Source organism: Chiloscyllium plagiosum, chromosome 19 (assembly GCF_004010195.1).
Source record: "Chiloscyllium plagiosum isolate BGI_BamShark_2017 chromosome 19, ASM401019v2, whole genome shotgun sequence".
Taxonomy (NCBI): Eukaryota; Metazoa; Chordata; class Chondrichthyes; order Orectolobiformes; family Hemiscylliidae; genus Chiloscyllium; species Chiloscyllium plagiosum.
This window is the reverse complement of record NC_057728.1, coordinates 33,289,511-33,310,961: the sequence shown is the minus strand read 5'-3', so window position 1 is coordinate 33,310,961 and position 21,451 is coordinate 33,289,511. Positions and strand designations below refer to the sequence as shown.

At 41.0% G+C, this 21,451-nt stretch overlaps 1 protein-coding gene across 5 annotated transcripts in view; it reads left to right on the top strand.

Annotated features, from left to right (window-relative positions):
• The window catches only part of LOC122559665 (dedicator of cytokinesis protein 4-like), a 456,397-nt gene that overhangs the window by 259,996 nt on the left and 174,950 nt on the right, over positions 1-21,451 (top strand). For all 5 annotated transcript variants that reach the window (XM_043709518.1, XM_043709520.1, XM_043709517.1 and 2 more), the window contains exons 14-17: positions 6,976-7,100; positions 12,500-12,662; positions 15,961-16,067; positions 19,679-19,832. In XM_043709518.1, the coding sequence (XP_043565453.1) occupies positions 6,976-7,100; positions 12,500-12,662; positions 15,961-16,067; positions 19,679-19,832 (549 nt within the window). The remainder of the gene's footprint in view (positions 1-6,975; positions 7,101-12,499; positions 12,663-15,960; positions 16,068-19,678; positions 19,833-21,451) is intronic.

Sequence of the window (21,451 nt, the reverse complement as noted above, 5' to 3'; positions counted from 1 at the left end):
AAAAAAAGGTTAACGAAACATTGAAGAATTTCCACAATTCCTTTAATGGCAAAAGATTAACTAGGGAGAAAATAGGGCCCCTCAAAGATCAGTAAAGCTACATATGTGTGGAATGGCAGGAGATGGGAGGGATACTAAACAAGTATGTCCCCTCAGTACTTAATGTGGAGGGTGTTACAAGAGTGAGATAATGAAGAAATATATTGTGATATCTTGAAAGTGTCTATATTTCAAGGAGGCGTTGGGCATTGTAAAACACATAAAGGTGAACGAATCTCTGGGACCTGATCAGTTGTATCCCAAAAGTTTATGGGAAGCTAGGAAAGAGATTGCTGGTCCTCTTGCTGAGATATTTGTATCACCGATTGTCACAGGTGAGGTGCCGGAAGACTGGAGGTTGGCTAACGTGGTACCATTGTTTAAGAAGGATGGTAAGGACAAGCCAGGGAACTATAGACCAGTGAGCCTGACCTCGGTGGTGGGCAAGTTGTTGGAAGGAATCCTGAGGGTCAGGATGTACATTTATTTGAAAAGGCAAGGACTGATTAGGAATAGTCAACATGGCTTTGTGCATGGAAAATCATGTCTCACAAACTTGATTGAGTTTTTTGAGGAAGTACCAAAGAGGATTGATGAGGGCAGAGCAGTAGATGTGATCGATATGGACTTCAGTAAGGCATGCGACATGCTCCGCATGGGAGACTGGTTAGATCTCATGGAATACAGGCGTTTGGTATGCTTTCTTTTATTGGTCAGAGTAATGAGTCTGGGAGGTCATGTTGCGGCTGTACAGTACATTGGTTAGGCCACTGTTGGAGTATTGCGTGCAATTCTGGTCTCCTTCCTATCAAAAAGATGTTGTGAAACTTGAAAGGGTTCAGAAAAGATTTACAAGGATGTTGCCAGGGTTGGAGGGTTAGCACTATAGGGAGAGGCTGAACAGACTGGGACTGTTTCCCTGGAGTGTCGGAGGCTGAGGGGTGACCTTATAGAGGTTTACAAAATTATGAGGGGCATGGATAGGGTAAATAGGCAAAGACATTTCCTGGGGTCAGTGAGTCCAGAACCAAAAGGCATAGGTTTAGGGTGAGAGGGGAAAGATATTAAAGAGATCTTAGGGGCAACTTTTTCACACAGAGGGTAGTACGTGTAAGGAATGAGCTGCCAGAGGAAGTGGTGAAGGCTGGTACAATTGCAACATTTAAGAGGCATTTGGATGAGTATATGAATAGGAAGGGCTTGGTGGGATATGGGTCGGGTGCTGGCAGGTGGGACTAAGATTGGGTTGGGATATCTGGTCGGCATGGACGGGTTGGACCAAAGGGTCTGTTTCCATGCTGTACATCTATGACTCAAAAACTATTGGAAAGGAGAAGTTGCATTTAAATTTGGGAATTACTGGCACACAATCTAAAGCAGGTGTGACAATTTAGTGGAGTTTCTTTTGCAGATAATTTTAGATAGTCTTGGCTTTCACGTTCCACATTGTCGCCACGAGCAGCTCTACTCCCCTCCAACCCAGACTTCTCAAACTGTTTTCTATTGCCAAATTTTCCTTAGATGCTGGTCCTACCATGGAATCATCTTGTCTTTGAAAGACAGAAAAAGTACAATATATCTGATTTTAGGAGAACTTTCTGATAACATCCTTCATGTACTAAAATGTCACAGGCAGTTGGCAAGAATGCGATCCAACAAAATTTGACACTAAATCAGATGGAGGCATAAGAACCAATGACTTGTTAACATCCCCACTTCAGTCCTTCCAATGGAGGGAAGGTCATTGATGAAGCAACTGAAGGTTTTTGCATCTAGGACATTACTCTGAGATAATTTAGATCTGAGATGACTGACCGCTAACAACCATAGCCATCTTTAGTTGTCTCAGGTATGTCTCCAATTCCCTTAATTCGTATTGATTCCAGTTTTCAACAGGCTCCTTAATGTCACCCCTAGCCGAATGCTGCCTTGCTGTTTAGGCAGTCCCTTGACATTCTACACTGGAGATCATCTCTTTTCACCTTGTTTGTGGCTCTGGCAGAACCTAAATTGAGCATCAGTACACAGGTTATTGCTAAACTGCTTGATAGCACTGCTGATGACTCATTTCACCATTCTGGTTCCTTCAAGGGTAGTGTGATACGTGATAATTGCCTGGATTAAATTAAATCTGTCCTATGTGTGGGACAGGAGATACCCAGGGATGGTGATGCTGTTGTCTGGGATCATAGTTAAATCATAGAATCCCTACAGTGTGAAACCGTCTATTTGGCTCAACAATTCCACACTGACCCTCTGAAGAGTAACCCACCCAGACCCATTCCCCTACCTTATTACTCTACCTTTCCCCTGACTAATGCACCCGACCAACACATCCCTGAACACTATGGGCAATTTACCATGGCCGATTCACCTAACCGTGTGGTTATTCTCAGGATTTTATTCAACAATGTCAGGATATTGCTTGACTAATCTGTGAGATGGTTCACCCAAATTTGGCACTCGTGCCCAGGCGTTAGTGAGGAAGACCTGCAGCATTGACTGAACTGAGTTCACCGTTGTTATTTCCAATGCCTAGGTCATTGTGTGGTCTATTTGGTTTCATTCCTTTGAGACTTTTTTAAAGTCGATTGATGCAACTAAGTGGCTTGTTATGCCATTTGAGACAGCAGTTAAGAGACTCATTTTGAGTGATGAGTTGAAAAGGAAGAAGATTGGCATGGGTGACTGCCAGTGAACACACCAGGAGAGAAGATGAAGTAAGTAGGATGGGGCAATTAAAGTTGCTGCTCTTAATGGGTCAGTGCTAAATGCCAGAACAGCACATCAAAGGATGCCAAGAGAAGGAAGCTTTCGGCAACAAAGCAAGAAGGTTGAGGTGTACAAAAAGGTCGGGTCAGGGAATTGGAAGGATTGAGTATCTGAGAGTGAAAGAGTGAAAGGATACAAAAAAGGACAATAGAAAAAGATCTAGAAGGAGTAAACAGAAATGAAGTTAATAAAGATGAAAAGTGAGTGATGGACTCAGGTCTGCAGCAATAACAAAAACATGCAAATAGGTGCAGAGTAAACTCAGGTAACAGATCTAGTTGTATTTAATAAATGAGAACATATAAACCATGACAATAATTGAAAAATAAGCAAGACTTCTGAAAATAAATTAACTTATTTGGAATTCAGCCACAGGAAATGAATCTTGAAAATGACTCTGATTCATAACTACATAAGACAACGTTTTCAAACTATGTGAAGAATTGGATTAACTAAGAATCCAGAAAGAAGCATGAAACACTCAAACAGAAACTTCTTAAATCTTGACAGACTTGCTTTCAAATTCTGCAGACTGAGAATACTTACTGCCCTTGTACGACTAATGCCATGGGATTTTGTATATCCATCTGTCCAGATAAATAGACCGTTAGTTTTGCATGTCATCTGACAGTGATAATCTACCTCTGGCTCATTGGTAACTTGTATTTTCCACCCCTTCTTTTAAATAATACTATTGTTTATGCATCTCACCATAATGTAGTAAAATTGGCTTTTTCTGATCTTGAACTGAGATTAGAAAACTTGTCTTGTGGTTAGTACTTCCTGAGGTACGAATAGCAAACAAAAAGAGTAGAGGTATTCAGTGTGTTGTTAGTCTTTTCAGAATTGTGCAAACATTTCCATATCCATTTAGGGGTGAGAGGAAGTCAAATGTCTCACATTGTTCTAAGGAAGTTTAAAATAGACCTTCCTGTTCCTGTGGGGAGGGTTTGAAGGTCGGGCCAGGAAATTAAGCCAGTGTTCCAGTAGGTCTCTCATTTGGGTCATCTTCCAAAGGTTGGTCATGATCAGAGCTCTAGCATGGCAGTGATAGGTAGCCAGCCGGCATAATTAATTCCTTATTTATGGGCTGATTGTGTCTTTGCCAGGGTCTTCCCCGTGGCAGATGGGTCGTGCTCTAAGAGCTAAACCCAACAGGAGGCAAACTCTTGAGGCTGGCCCGAGAAGATCACAAAGTCACACGCAATGTCCTGCAGGAGCAGCAGCCCCACAACTACATCCATTTGCCCTCCAGTGGATGGATTCACTTCCCTTCAACATCCACCCCCACCCCACCTACTGCCACCAAAGGTGTGGCTACCATTTAATTTATTAGATTGATTACCTCTTTAGGAGGTATCTCAAGAGTCACACTTGTGAATTCCTTCCTCTTCCAGTGGCAATGCCCACCTCTGCCAGTCAAGCTACCACCTTTCTTAATGTTAACATCAGCAATCTGCCTGTCATCTTCAAGTGGTTCTGGGAAAATCTTCCAAGCAGGCAAATAACACCCACCGGTGGCTGGAATTGAGGAACACCCCTGTCTGATTGTTGTGCAGTGTCCATTCATCCATTGTCCTAGTGTCTGCTCAGTCTCAGCAACGTATCATGCCTCAGGGCATCCTTGCCTGCAGTGTATGAGTGAGACCACGTTGGCTGAGTCACATGAGCACTTACCACGTACATGGTGGGAGGTGTCCCCAAGTGTAAATGTGTTATCCTTGTTGATACACTGACACATCTTGCAGCGGCTGCCGTGACAAGGTTGTATGGCGGTGTTGTCCTGAAGGCTGTGCAGTTTGCTGTGAACAATGGTCTGTTTAAAGTTTGGTGGTTGTTTAAAGGCAAGAAATGGAGGCGTGTTGAAGGTTGTGAAGAACATGGCTTCTGGGAAGTACTCGACAGCGAAGGGTAACCTGTCGGTTGCAGCCCGTGTCTGCCTCCTGAGGAGGTCATCACGGTTTCCTGCTGTGGCACGTCGGAACTGGCAGTCAATGGATTGAGTATCATACCCTGTTCTTGTAAGGGCATCCTTGAGCACTTGCCTGTCACACTCCTCCTCAACTGAACAGATCCTATGTATACGGAGGGCTTGTGTGTCGGAAATGGCTGTTTTAATATATTTCAGGTGGAAGCTAGATCAGTGTAGCATCGTGAGTTATCTGTGGGTTTGCGGGACTGTAAGGTCCTTCAGTGAAGGCAAGCAATTCTGCAGAAAAGATAGGGTCCTGCTTTTGTTCTTTTCTTTAAAAAAATTTTAGGTGTTACATCTATTTTGGAATTAAATTGATCTGAGGAAAACTGATATTGCAAACATTCATTCACAAATAGAAAACAGACTCCACCAGTAGAGGGCAGCGAGTTCTCATTATCCCAATAACTGCGTAGGTGGTTTTACATGAATATAGCATTCGGACATATTTTGTGTGTGGGAGTGCAGCGAGAATATTTCTCCCTTCGATAATGTTATCATTATAATTTTGCATTAAAAGAAAGAGAATGAAATTCACAGAAGGCAAGTTCACTTAAAACTTAATGAACAAATAAACTGCATCATGGCCTGTAGAGAGCAGAAAGGTATGGAGCTTTGTACTGAGTTAATGATTTCATTGGAGACCACAACAGTGCTTCTGCAAAGCACTTCAGCACCATGTGGAAGTGTGAAAAATCAGCAGGGAGCCTACTCCTGCAGTCAAGCGAATCCTAATAGAAAATTGTCAAGTGAGGACTGTGATAGCCAAAGTGGAGATTACTTTTTAAAATGCATCCAGTGCTGCTTTTCAAATTGATTTGTTTTAGTCTAACAGCAAAGAAGCATTCTATTTTTGGGTTGAAGGAATTAAAATGAAGTAACCAATGCTGTTTAATTAATGAAAAGAAACCGAAGGGTTCAGATGAATAGAAACCCAGGAATTCAAATGCAAGGCCCATGGGGTTTTGCTCACGGGAGTATAAGAGCACAAGGGTGAAGTTGTAATTGTAAATTCATTAATTATGTTGGTTACATCACTATTAAAGAGTATGTGCACTTTTCATAAAGTATGTTAAAGCTTTTGAGGCCATTCAGTACTGATAGGAATCCATAATTACAATTAACAAACCTTGACCAACTGCAACTGTTTTCAGTTGAATAAAGAAGGTTAGAGACAGGTTAAAGTAATTTTAAAAATTCTAAATTTACTCAATGAAATACTGCTTCCTGGAGGAAATTTCATTCCCCTGCGGCTATTAACCTATGCTGATACTGAGGACAGGGGTTAGGAGAACATTCGCCCATGTTGAAGCGTGCCCTGTTTTGCCCCCTGGAATGGTGAGATTGAGAGGAAAGCTTTACTTAAGGGAAAACTGGCTAACTTTGGAAGCAGAAGGCTATGGAGAGAGTACTGTGCAATAAAATAGCTTCCCGTGAGTCAGGCAATGGTTATATACTGGCAATTTGTATGATTCTGTGCAATGAAATAACCTACTGATTGGTACATAGAGAACATTCTCTTTGGAAGGGTATGAAGGAGTCCTGTTTCTTCTGGAGCTGTTGGCGAGGCTAATGTTTGAAATTATGTAACATGAAAGAAATCAGTAATAAAACATATATAATACAAGTAATTCAGCTCACAAGATCATGCCAGTTCTCAAAGATCTATCAAGACATCCAACTTTCAAATTCTTGCACATGTTGCAATCATTAGTGGACTAGGAGGTATAATACACATAATTTGTTTTATTTCCATACAGTTTTACCAAAACTACTGTACAGTCTCATAAGTAAAATGTTCTCAGTTCCCATTTCTGCAGTGCAAAAGCTTTAAAGTTAGTGTCTTGATCTGGAATGACATTTTCAGTTTTCTCCTCCCCAAACAATGAGTTTCCGATCCCTGCCTCCTAATGAACTGTCAAATTAAATCCAAGATTTCCAGCACCAGAAAAGAAAGAAAATTGAAAGTATAATTATCCCAGCAATAGTTAGACCCATCTAACCACAATCTGGGAGCAGGCTGACTCTTGCCTCTTTGCTACTGTTGATGCACCGTTCTGAGAGACCCAGGCACAAGGTTAAAAATAAAGGAAAACTTATTTAAGGTTTTAACAAAAAGTACACACTTTTTTCACAGATTTAATTAACTCTGTAATAAAGTGTATTCCCTAATGCTCATTTTGTTTACTCAGGTGACATCAGAAATGACTTGTACGTAACACTGGAGAGAGGAGAATTTGAGAAAGGAGGCAAGAGTGTGGCCAGGAATGTGGATGTTACCATGTACGTTTTAGACAGTGAGGGACAGATCCTCAAGGTAATTTTTTTAAAATTCTTTGATATTTTTGAATCAGAGCAATGATTTCCCAGTGATGTCTTGCCTCAATATTGTGGATTTTGAGGCAAAAAATGTTCTGTACCACAACAAGTAGATGGGCTCTGCTACATTTTGTGTCCATCAACTTTTTCCCCCCCTCTGTCATGATTAGATTAGATTCCCTACAGTATGGAAACAGGCCCTTCGCCCTGACAAGTTCACACCGATCTACCGAAGAGTAACCCACGCAGACCCATTCCCCAACCCACGTTTACTCCTGACTAATGCACCTAACACTGAATAATTTAGCATGACCAATTCCCCTGCGTTGCACATCTTTGGATTGTGGGAGGAAACCGGAGGACCTGGATGAAAACCCATGCAGCCATGGGGAGATCGTGCAAACTCCACACAGACAGTCGCCCGAGGCGGGAATCGATGTTTCAGGAAAGAATCCAGCTCCTTCCTAAAGGAAGGGAGGAAGAAACAAGCACAAAGAACAGATCATTCAGCCCCTCAAACCTATTCATTCAATTGGATCATGACTGATCGATACCTTCCCTCTTCACAAGGCAATAGGTACCTGCAAGGGATATAGATAAATCAAACAAAAGGCAATAACTTCAGACGTTGTTTAACGTGAGAAATTATGATGTCATGCACTTTGGTAGGATGAATCACAAAGCAGATTATGATGTAATTGGAGAGAGAGACTCCCAATAAAGTGCAACACAGAGGGATCTGGATGCTCTTGTCCTTGAAACACACAACATGCAGGAGCAGCAAATAATTAAGAAGGCAAGTGGAATTTTTGCCTTCATTTTTCGGGTTGTAGCTTAAAAATAGATTAGTCTTGTTACAGCTGTACAGGATGTTGACGAGGTTGCACCTGGCTGGGTACAGTTTTGGGCCCCATATTTAAACATAGAAAATCGGAGCAGGAGTAAGCTAGTCAATGCTTCAAGCATGCTCCGCTATTTAATATGATTGTGGCTGATCATCCAATTCAATAGCTCAATTTTCCTCCATATCTTTTGATCCTTTTAGACCCAACTGCTATATCCAACTCCTTTTTGAAATCACATAATGTTTGGCCTCGACTGCTGTCTGGACTGGCGAATTCCACAGGCTCATCACTCTCTGGGTGAAGAGACCTCTTCTCATCTCAGTCCTTTAATAGTTTACTCTATATTCTTTGACGGTGACCCCTGGTTCTGGACACCCCTGTCATCTGGAACATCATTCTTACACCTACCTTGACTTGTCATAAAAAAAAATCATATACTGACGTTCAAAGCAGTTCAAACGAAATTCACGAATAAAGAGGTTGACTTACTAAAAATGGATAAACAGGTGAAACATTTATTCATTTGCGTTCAGAGAAATGAAGGGTGATCTTATTGAAGCATACAAAATTCTAAGGTTACTTGTTAGGGTAGATGTTAGGATGATATTCCCACTAGAGAGGGAAGAAAGAACAAAGAACAGTAGAGCATCCAGATCCCTCTGTGTTGCACTTTATTGGGAGTCTCTCTCTACAATTACATCATAATCTGCTTTGTGATTCATCCTACCAAAGTGCATGACATCATAATTTCTCACGTTAAAGAACAGGAACAGGCCCTTTGGTCCATCAAGTCTGTGCTGACACGATGCCTTTCTAAATGGAAAACCTTTTGCTTCTATGTGGTCCACATCCCTGTATTCTGAAAATGTGTTGCTGGAAAAGCGCAGCAGGTCAGGCAGCATCCAAGGACCAGGAGAATCGACGTTTCGGGCATAAGACCTTCTTCAGGAAGAAGGGCTTATGCCCGAAACGTCGATTCTCCTGTTCCTTGGATGCTGCCTGACCTGCTGCGCTTTTCCAGCAACACATTTTCAGCTCTGATCTCCAGCATCTGCAGCCCTCACTTTCTCTCTGTTCGTGTAACTGTCAAGCTATCTCTTGAACGTTGCTATTGTACATGTTTCTACCACATCTGACAATGCATCCCAGGCACTTACCACCCTCTGTGTAAGAAAATGTGCCTTTTCCCCCTTTTATCTTAAATCTGTCCCCTCGTAATTGACAGTTCTACCTTGAGAGAAAAACTCCAACTATCAATTCTGTCCACGCCTCTCAGAATTTTGTAAACACTATCAGATCACTCCTCAAGTGAAAACAAACCAAGTTTGTCATTTTTCCAATTTCTCCTCATAGCTAAAACCCTCCAAACTGGGCAATATCCTGGTACATCTTTTCTGTGTCCTCTCCAAAGCCTCCACATCCTTCTGGTAGTGTAACAACCAGAACTGTACGCAATATTACAAATGTAGCCTAACTAAAGTTCTATGCAACATGTCTTGCCAATTTTTGTACTCCATGTCCCAACTGATGAAGGTAAATATGTCATCCACTTTCTTGACAACTAATTCACATGTACTACCACTTTCAGGGAACTGTGCACCTATTTGCCTCGATCCCCCTATGTTAACGCTTCTAAGGTTTCTGCCATCTACTGTATACTTGTTCCCCCCCTCACTTTAAACCTTCCAAGATGCATCACCTCATATTTGTCTGGATTAAATTGCATGTGCCATTTCTCCACCCAAGTCTCTAGCCTATTGATGTCATGCTAAATCCTCTGGTAACCCTCCTCACTATTCCCCAATCTTTGTCTTCCGCAAACTCACAAAACAGATTGCATACATTCTCCTCCAGATCGTTTATATGAATCACAAACAACAGGGGTCCCAGCATTGGTCCTTGTGGAACATCATTGGTCACGATCTGCAGTCAGAAAAAAACCCTTCTTTCCTCTATGCCCAAGCCAGTTCTATATCCAGCTTACCAGCTCATCATGGATCCCATGTAACTTCATCCTCTGTATTAACCTGCCATGAGGGACCTTGTCAAAGGCCTTGCTGAAGTCCACGTAGACAACATCTACAGTCTTGCACCCATCAATCATCTTTGTCACTTCCTCCAGAAACACACATAGTTTTCTGAAATATAAACTTTCCTGCACAAAGCCATCCTGTCTATCACCTAATAAGTCCTCTTCCTGCTTCTGTGTCTTAAGTTCCTCTGTTCTCCATTTTCCCGTCTAGTTTCCATAACACTTACTGCCCTTGTTCAACAAAAATCTATCGTTCTCACCTTTCAAATGTATGCTTCCCTATCCTCTGTAGTGTTTGTGAAAGAGTTTTGGATTTTGATTGTGGCCAAGTATGTTTTTAACAGCATTATTGAATGGCCTGGCTTAATCTTTAAGGTTATTCACCTTGTTCTGGACACTGTCAGCTTCAGGAATAGCCTATCTGTATTCTGTCAAATCCTTTAATTATCTTAATCTTCCCAATTATGTCATTCCTTAATCTTCTATTCTAAATCAACATAAACCTCAGCTGTAATGTCTATTCCTATAATTCAACCATTTTGGTTGCTGTATCTTTCTGGTGAATCTGTTAGATTTCCATCAAGGCTATTCTACCATTCATGAGGTGTGATGTCTAGGATTCAATGCGGTGTTCTAGTATCCCGACTAGATTTCTGCACGACTACAATATATCTTTGACCCTTTGGATACCAGCTCTCTTACGGCAAAAGCCAAAATCTAACTGACCTGTCAAATTATTTTCTGCCACTGTCTACTAATGTTTGAGATATCTGCACTTGGACCCTAAATCATACTCTGTCACTGTTCACTCACAGTTCCTAAACCACAAAATATTGTGGTCTAACTTTCATAGATCCAAAATGAATTTTGCAGATTGAACATTGAGTGATTAAGAAAAAAAAACAATCTACCAATACCCCTTTGTAATGTTTTGAACTCATCTATGTTACTTACTGTGTCAACTATCTTGATGTAATCAGCAACAATTAGAAACACCTCTCTCTCTTCTTTTATCTAAGTATTTTATAAATAAGGTGGGAAATTGTGGCCTCACCCCAAACCTTGGAGCAACACGAGCCACATCCTGCTACTATTGTATGTAACACTGTCTTTGCACTCTGTCTCCTATGTAATTCCATATCTTATTCAATCAATCACCTTATTTTGTCTTAACAGTTACTTTTATTCAACTTTGCTATTTGGAATTTCATGTTATAAAATGCATAGGCAATACCAATCTCGCTGTATTTCCAAATCCTCAAAAAGCCCAACCAAGATCATTAGATTTGACTTAGCCTTTCTAATCAATTCATATATCCCTAATACTCAATAATTTTTCCATAGTTATTAACTCTATGAATAACATTAGACAAGTACGTCTATAATTTCCTAGTTTATCTCTGCTACTCTTTGCAGTAGGATGCCATTGGCAATTGGAAATCATTAGATCCTGATGATTTGTCCATTTTTAGTTAAAGTTTTGCCATTACCTTTTGTTTTGCTATATTGGTTCTAGTTTGTCCCTTAATTTACATTAATTTTCCTTGTACCTTTGGTATTTCATCTTCACACTATTTTCAAAGGAATAATATGAAGTAGCTATTTGGTAAATTTCCCATTTCATGATTCTCAATTATAGTGTAATCTGTTTCTGTGGTCAAGGTACCCATTTTAATCAAAGTCATCCTTTTTCTCTAAATATGTTTATAAAACTTTGAATGTTGTCTTTGCGACCTTTGTCAAGCTTTTTCTTGTATTTCTTCTGTGTTGCTCTTGTACCTTTTCTTTATCTGCTTTTGTCAATCTGTATATCACTCTCAGTCGAGGGGATTTTTACTGTTCCAGCACTTTTAGTTATTTTATTGTTGACAGGGTTTGTTTCTTTGTGCAAGTAGATTTCCAGTACATGGACACATGTCTACCAAAGACAAAATTGGCACGAATGTATTGCCAGTTCATAATTCTGCCCAGCCTATTTTAGTCAATTTCTGTCTCATTCCTTCAATGACAACTTTGGCTAAATATGAGGTCTTCACTCATGACTAACTCCTTTGTCTCCGTTTTAATACTGAATTCCATCACCTTTCATCACAGTTGTGTTCCCTTAGTTTTAGTATATTGACTTGAGATTACTTATTTTGTATTAAGCCTAGAATGGAGGTTATGTTCTCTCAAGCTATTGCACCAACTTCTATTTGTTTTTAATTATGTTTGTTTCCCAACTAATCCTCTGCAAAGATTGTCCATTTCTGATGTAATCTCTTTTGCAAAATGTTCCTTAACTTAAAAGGGTTGACAGCAAATAGTTGAAGTATGTTCTATTTGATGAAAATACCAAGTGAACATATTTGATTCAATTTTGCCAGATCAGATGCTCATCAGTTTCCTATCAATATATGACCTTTCTGTTGCATGAATTCTGTTAGCTTATTAGATAAATTTATTCTGATTTCCTTTGCACAGAAATATAAAAGCATTGTAATTCCTTGACCTTCAGAATTGTGTTCCTTCTCTTTACAGGATTGCATTTCACTGGGATCTGGAGAAATTCCAGTGAGCGAACACCACTCCTTTGTGCTTTACCACAACAATAGCCCCAGGTGGGCTGAGCTGCTGAAGCTTCCTATTCCAGTGGATAAATTTAGGGGTGCACATATCCGCCTTGAATTCAGGCACTGTTCCAGTAAGGACCATTACATCATTGACTTGTATACTACAATTTCTATAAATGCAAAGCTAAATACTACAACCCTGTCTAAACTGCAAGCATAAATGAAAAAAAAGTTATCAGATTCAACGTTGCCAGTCTGCTGAGAAATTATTTCAAACTGAGTAATGCATTTATTATAGATCTCTGTACATGTTATTTACCCATGCTATGTCTCAGATGTGTCGCAAATACACAACATCCAGACTATAGGACTCTTTTCAGTTTGTGTCAAAACAGTCCAGTCTACCAAAAAACAAAGAGATTACTATTTGATGGAAGGATATGTGGTATTTCTGTTAATAGATTAATGATATGAGTTTAATAATGCATATTAAAACAGTACTTGTGGTATAACTAGGTTCAGTAACATCAGGTATTAATTTGCGATTGTCCACCACAGTTCTTGTCATTTGTCCTGGATATGGCAGCAAAAGGAAAGTTGGGGTCTTGCTTTTTGGGTCTGAAGGTCCTGATAGTACTGCTGCAATGCTGTGCAGAAGTCTCATATCATCTTCCTCCAGGACAGACACAGGAGGCTATGACACCAGACTGTGTCAGCCTGGTCTGTGGTTGCCACCCAGATCAGTCCCACATTCACATTCACTCTTTTCCCCACTCCTAACACCTACATGCCCTCTGCGTTACCTATCGCTTGCTCAGGAAACTTCCCCACCTGCGTCAAAAGTAATAGCTGTGCCACCCATTTTCATCTTAATATTTGCCCCTCTCTCATATTAGCAAAACAACCCATAATAGGACACAGAGTCAAGATGGCGGCTCGTCATTCAGCTCCTCGCCCCTTTGTGGAGAGTACCCTGACTCTGACCACTCTGCATGGCAGGCTGACTGACTATATCTAAACCCCTAGTGGAGCCTGCCATTGACATGCTGTGCCAGGATCCCCTCATCAAAGGCCTTGACTTGTCCAAGGGCTGCTGTAAATCATGTCAAGTTTTGGGTTTGTGCTAAATTGCACAGCATTGCAGCAGTACTATTAGCCTGGTACCTCTGGTTGAGAGTGCCAAGCCCAAAAAGACAAGATAGGCCAAGGAAAGGCAAGGCAGACACTTAGTCAATGTCCGGGTAGGCTCAGAATGAATTAACACTAAGACAGCAAGCCAAGAACCCAGGGAAGCAACCTGGTCCCCACCATGAACTTGGTTTATCCCCTGAGCACAAAGTATCCTTACTGCAGCATTGCGGTGATAGTTGCATGTGTGTCCCACAGCAGTGAAGTACAGAAGTACCTTGTAAGTAGATCAAAGACGTGCCTTCAGGGCTCTTAGAGTTTGGCACATATGGGATGAGAGTGCATGTGGTTGTGGGGTGCATGTGATGGGCACCCATGGAGCATGCCCTGAGATTCTGTTGCATGGTGACCAACATGGTCAGCTACCCACTCTGATATCCATGAAGAGAATTCTCAGAGGTTGGTAAAATAGAAAGCTGCATGTGAATGAGGTATAATTCGTCAAGTTGTTCAAGAGTAACAATCTTGCACATATTAATGAGCTGCAATTAAACAAGTTGCGAAAGAGTAACAATCCTCCATAATCAGCAACTCATCACTACTGAGCAGGAATTTCGCCTCATCACCTAGAACTTTGTTAAAAGATGCAGTAAGTTGTTTCTGATGCAAAATAGGCCTTGCTGGATTTTTGATGTGATTCTGCGATATTTCTCACCATAGCCCCGATAAGATTCCTCCCACAGTTATACAGCACTTTAAAGAATAAATGTGGAAAAACATCAACATAACTGAGAGGCTCTGGATTCCAAAGATAATGAATCATTGCTGAAAAATGTGTTGCTGGAAAAGCGCAGCAGGTCAGGCAGCATCCAAGGAGCAGGAGAAATCGACGCTTCGGGCATAAACCCTTCTTCCTGAAGAAGGGTTTATGCCCGAAACGTCAATTCTCCTGCTCCTTGGATGCTGCCTGACCTGCTGCGCTTTTCCAGCAACACATTTTTCAGCTCTGATCTGCAGCATCTGCAGTCCTCACTTTCTCCATAATGAGTCATTGGCTTATTTGTGGTTGATTCTCAAGTGTAAGAGTTTTAACAATTTGAATTGCTTTCACCTTGGTGCACTCCTTTAAATTGAAAAGCTGCAGACAAGATTTCATTTTGCTTATGTTTGTTCAGTCTTCCTGTACATCTCTATGTCATTAAGGCTGGTGATAGCTGTCATTCATAAATTGGAGGCAAAAACATAGGCACTTTCTTTTTAATCGATATCTATGTGCAATTCCTTCTCTGTCTGTGTTGACACAGATTTTATTTTGAATTGAGAAAAAAATGGATAATGATTCAGTGAATCCCTGCTTGTGTGGATGATTTTACATCTCATTTACATGATGTTTTAGGAAGGAGGGATAATCTATTTGGCACTCAGAGGATAAATTCAAATTCTATTTTAGGGTTACACTTTTTTTTATCACTCCAAATTTAAATTACAGCCGCATCCCATGATCAAGGAATGTGCTGATTTCATAAAGGATACCAGACTTGAAACTAACAGTGCTGCTGGCAACAGCTTCAGTTACAAATAGGTGATGCTACTCTCTCTGCCAAGTGTAAAGAAAATGGATGGCAGTTTTATATATAGACAGCTCATTAATGCATTTAATTAAAATTACATTTTGGTTTGCAACAAGTTTGGGAATTGTTTCTGCTATGGCTGTATTGGGCATCATCATGTTACAATGTCTACAAGGAGGCACATTGTTTTTCACATGAAACGTATTGCATCAAAGTGAATAATTCTTCTGCGGTTATATCAGGAAACAGTCAGTGGTTCGGTTGCCGTCCTGTATTGGCTGGAATTAAGCTGCTGAACAGATGATGGTTCACATTTTCCCTTTTTGTTTGTGGCAATTGCTATTGCCCTAATTGGAGCAACAAAATAATTTTGATAAAACATGGACCCTTTAGTATAATTGAAGCCTTCAACACTATGCTGATAGCACTTTTTTTTCATGAAGGAAAACTATATCTTCACACTGGAAAATAACACAGCAGATCAAAACCAATTTAACACTTCAAACATCAGTGGGAATCTCCAGAGTAAAGGAAAGAACATTGGAGTTTTTTAAAACACAATTCGAGGGCCTAATAGACTGTCAGAATAGTTTTCAATTTTTGCTGTTCCCAGAACAAACTATTAAGACCCAGTTCTAAGTCAAATTTTTTACATTTTATTAATTAGACCAACCTTCAGGTGGGAAATCTCCCCAATAGCTCTTACTTGTTTATTGTTTTTCATTTCCAGCAAAGGAAAAAGGAGAGAAAAAACTTTTTGGGTTCTCCTTTGTTCCACTGATGCAAGAAGATGGCAGAACATTGCCAGATGGTATTCATGAACTCTTAGTACACAAGGTAATTGCAATTTGAGTTTATTTGAAACATTAAATACTATAAAATTTCATTAAACCTTTATGGACAATACCAAGTGCCTGTCTCTGCCAAACCATCACTCAGCAGTTTCAAGCATCTTGCTGCAAAGGTTCTGTTCTGTTCACTAACTAGTGGAGATAATGAAGAAAGTGAAGTAGATAAGTGATAGAGGAGCATAAAAAGTGATGATAATGTAAGAAGCATTGGTTTGACACCCTGCAGAATATTGCATGTATTTATCATGTTGGGAAACTATGATAGCCGTAATAGCACACCATGAAGCAACCAGGATTCTGCCAAAAGAGAAAATGCTGGAAAATCTCAGCAGGTCTGGCAGCATCTGTAAGGAGAGAAAAGAGCTGAAGTTTTGAGTCTAACTGACCCTTTGTCAAAGCTAGGAGACAGAAAGGTCAAGGAAAGGAAGGCCAGTGTCGCAGATGGACCAGGTGAAGGTGATGGAGGGATGGAAACTGGAAGTGAAGTTTATGAATTTTACCAGGTCAGGATGAGAGCATGAAGCCGCACTGAAATAGTCATCGATGTACCGATAAAGCAGTTGTGGGAGGAGACCCAGGTAGGCCTGGAACAAGAAATGTTCCACATACCCCATGAAAAGACGGGCATAGCTAGGACCCATGCGAGTACCCATTGCTACACCTTTGATTTGGAGAAAATGGGATGAGTTGAAGGAGAGAACAAGTTCAGCCAGGTGGAGGAGAGTGGTGGTGGATGGAGATTCTCGGGCCTCTTTTTGAGGAAGAAGCGAAGAGCTTTCAAGAGATTGCACATCCATGGTGAATAGAAGGTTAGGGCCTGCAAATTGAAAGCTGTCAATGTGTTGCAGGGCATCAGAGGAATCCCGGATGTAGGTAGGGAGGGAGTGAACCAGAGGAGAAAAGATGGAGTCTAGGTAGGAGGAAATAAGTTCAGTAGGAAGAGGAATCTGAGAGTTGGCGCTCAGGCTCTGCGAGGTAGTGGTCAGTACACCAGACGACAACAGCACCCCCTTTGTCAGCAGGTTTGATGACAAGGTTGGGATTGGACCTAAGGGAGCGAAGGGCAGAAAGTTCGGATGGAGAGAGGTTGGAATGGGTAAGAGGGGCAGAGAAATTAAGGTGGCCAATGGCCCATAGACAATTGTCAATGAAAAGGTCGATGGCAGGAAATTGTCCTGGTGGGGGTGTCCAATTAGAGGTGGAATGTTGGAGGGATGTGAAAGGATCTGTGGAGTGGGGGAAGGACTCCTGCCCAAAGAAGTGAGCGCGAAGGCGATGGAAGAAGAGCTCAGCATCATGTCGAGCCCGGAATTCATTGAGGTGGAGACGCAAGGATACAAAGCTGAGTCCTTTGCTGAGTACAGCACGCTCAGCCTCAGCGAGGGGAAAGTCAGAGGGTATGGTGAACACACGACAAGGGCTGAGGTTGGCAGAGATGGGGTTCGAGGGATTGGGACTGGTGGAGGGTGGGCAGGAGTGTGGATGAGAAGTTGAAGCTGGGTTCCTTAACATCTGCAAGACAAAGGGTCAGTTAGACTCGAAACATCAGCTGTTTTCTCTCCTTACAGATGCTGCCAGACCTGCTGAGATTTTCCAGCATTTTCTCTTTTGGTTTCAGTTTCCAGCATCCGCAGTAATTTGCTTTTATCCAGGATTCTGCCAATCTCGACTAATCTAACTAGAGGAAAAGATTGAGGAAAATGAATTTGTACTAGCTGGAACAGAGCCTCAGAGCAAGGGTTATTATGTTTTGCAAGGCATTAGTCAGTGAGAGGGAAACAGTTAAATCAGCCTTTTCACTCACCTGGCAATGTCCTTCACTAAATGAACACAGGGCTGAGTTTTCTCAGCATCTGGGACAAGTAATGTCTGGAGATGCTCACAACGGTATGGTACCCACAGATTCACATTAATGAGGTGCGCTACCATTGACTTTCTAATCTGTAATAGGCTCAAAGCTGGAGGGCACAATTCCAGTATAAATGTCAGGATTATGGCTTACACATTGTGATGACTTCGGTAACAAAACAAAATTGCTGGAGAAACTCAGGTCTGGCAGCATCTGTGGAAAGAAAGCAAAATTAACGTTTTGAGTCCAGTGCTCCTGCAGAACTGAAGATAACTCGGAAAAGATGACTTGTATGCTGAAGACAGGAGATGGGGAAAAGGAGTGAGTGAATAGTGGAGATGGAGACCAGAGAGAGAGAGCAACATAAGACAAACAACTGTGGATGCCAGAAATCCGAACCAAAAACAAATACCTGTAAAAATACTCTAATTCTGGCAGCATCTGTGGAGAGAAATGTTTCGGGCCCAGTGACACTTCTTCAGAACTGATGGTAACTTGAAAAAGGTTGATTAGTATCCACCCCTCGCATCTCTCCACAGCACCTTCTCAAGCAATTGTCTACCCATTTCTTTCCTCCCTCCCCAGTATCCAGTGACCCGGATGCAATTTCTTGGTGAAACAGTGATTTACCTCCACTTCAATGAATCTAGTCTTCTGTATTCACTGTTCACAATATGATCTTGTCCACACTGGAGACACAGAGCCCAGGGTGGGCAACTGCTTTGCAGAACACCGACATTCAGTCTGTTAAAAATGTCCCCACTTGAACAAATCACCATGTTCCGTGGTCAGCATCTCTGCCTCAGGCTTGCTGCAGTGCTCCTGGAAGTTCAATGCAAGCTGGAAGAACAGCACCTCATTTTATGCTTGGGGACCCAGTAGTTTTCAGGACTCTATATCAAGTTCAATAATTTTAGAGCCTGAAAACCTCCTCCCCTGCCATTGCCCCAATCCCCACACACCAGACCTCATCATCATATGGGGTCCTGTCTTGTCAGCCAACCCATTTTCACCTATCAATGGTCTCCTAGCCACTTATCTTTCTCCCCGGCTCACCTTTACCCATTCCTGTGTCTGGCCAACTGCTGCTTTCTCTCTCTCTCTGGGCTCCCTCCACCTATTGTTAAATCCTCTCCTCTGCCCCACACCATCTGCAGCATATATACCAATTTTTTCCCAGCTTCAATCAATTCTGAAGAAGGGTCACTGGATCCGAGGCATCTGACTTCTCTCCACAGATACTGCCAGACATGCTGAGTTTCTCCAGCTATTTCTGTTTTTGAGAGATCGCAATAGTTAAGGAGACACAGGGATAGATGTTCAGGAGAAAGAAAAGCTGATAATGGGGACCATGAGTAGCTGAAAATAGGTTGACTAAGCTGAAAGCAGCCCATGTCATGACAGGGCCTAGGGTCTGAAGGTAGGTAAAAGGCACAGAAGAAAATGTTAAATTATTAAATTCGACTTTAGCGACTTTGTTCTATTATCAGTGAAATTGACCTGTTGCCAATATTACGATAACAAAATAATTAATGCTACATATTGATCTCAACACCCTAGAGTTATGATTCCCAACTAATTCATATAAGAAATCTCAAAAACGTCTGCACCTCTGTTAATTGATGCACAATGTCCGAGATACACATTCCGGATGGTTTTAATTATCAGTTTGACAATAGTGCAAAGCTTCCTGTTTTAACATGTTAACTTGGTAAAGGCTAAAAAATTTGCTATTTGTTATTTTGCAGTGTGAAGAAAACACCAACTTTCAGGACCCTGCTCGCTACCTCAAACTTCAGTATTGTAAAGGAAATCTCCATGGTAACAGTCAACCAGTCAAAGCTTCCAAGGAGAGTTTTTGGATCTCATCTTTTCTGTGCTCAACTAAGCTCACTCAGAATGGTAAGAAAATTAAATAAATACCTGTATACCTTTTGCTTTAGGTTCTTCTATTAGGTGTGTTCATAGCTCAGTTTCTGTCTACTGACCTAATGAAAAGATTTCAGCTGGTGCTGACAACAATGATTCTCGAGTTTGGGTCTTCAAGTTATATTGAGTGGTTTGCAGAGCAGAATTTGCATAGTTGGAGAGGATAGACTAAAATTCTAAAAGATCCAAGTTATCAGATTTAACTGCCTTTACATTGCTTAATATTAATATTTACTAAATTAAATGACTCCGCCATCTGGTACAAAATGTAATATATAGGATAAAAATAGTCGAACCCCGTCCATTTTTACATATTATGAAAGAATATGTTTATTTGCAGACAGTGACGAATTGCACACTGTTATTTTCTTATTTGTGATTTGATTACTGGTGGATCTGTAAATTCAATGGGTATTGCTAATCCCTCCCACTCTTATGAAGGTGGTGTTGAAGGTGGGGGAGCACCTTGCTAAACCAATGAAGTCCCCTCTGGTGGTGATACTTCTACAGTGGTTACATAGACTATGCTGTTCATTGACAGTGATGATGAAGAAACAGTAATGCAATAATTGCTTATTAGGACAAAATTATTATTGCTAACAATCAGGACAGAGTTGCAAGAACATCACATCTCAAAGAAATCAACCATTGATACTGCACGGGAAGAGGGTACTGATTGGTTAGCCAATGGACTCTGATTGTTGGCAGTGTTGCCATGGAGAAGGCACCAGGGACTGGCATTTAGCTGCCAAACTGTTGTTTAAACTTAAACTGGACAAGTCGGCCTAAGGGAATGCACCAGAGACTGACAGTTCCCCCAAGCTTCTGTTTATTTGAGAATGAAGCAATGTGTGGATATGTACTTTCTGTTTGCAAAGGACCAGCCCCTGCATGGAATATCTATACCTTCTAGCAAGCATAAGTGAGCCAAACTATGAACCTGATGAATAATCTCAAATTAGCTGTTAGTGTAATTCTTAACGCAATCAGAATTGTTTAGTAGGTGCCATTTAATCACAGAATTACATCTAATGTTAGACAGTAAGCTCTGTGTTTTGTAAGTAGAGATTGATTGAGTATAGTCAGTGCTCTGCCTGTTGTGACCAGCCAAAGGAACATGCTATTTCATATGATCCACTGCTAGAATGTATGCCTCCATAGCTAGCACCACACTAGCACTGAAATTCATGTTGGACATTCTTTATTTTGTGGTGTGATTGAGAAACTGCTGACCCAAGTTGAAACCTCTGAGGCCTGAGCAGCCCTACAGGAGTCTCAGAAAGGAAGAGATTTTGGATTCTGATCTTTTCTGTGCTCTAGGAAATGGAGTAAATGCATTTTTTTGATTTGCTTTAGATTTTTCAATTTGGCTGTGTTTGTATACCCCATAAGGGTCAATATATAAAACTAGTGTATGGCTGAGGGTTGAAGATCCCAGATGCCACCTTCAGGGTAGTGAGACCGATTGATCTTGACATTGGGGTCACAAAGTCCACAATAAATTTAGCTGATGGTTTTATTCCTCGTTTGAATTTTGATTTATTTTTAACAACACTCATTGAATTTTGAATGCAAGAAAATCATGTTGTTTC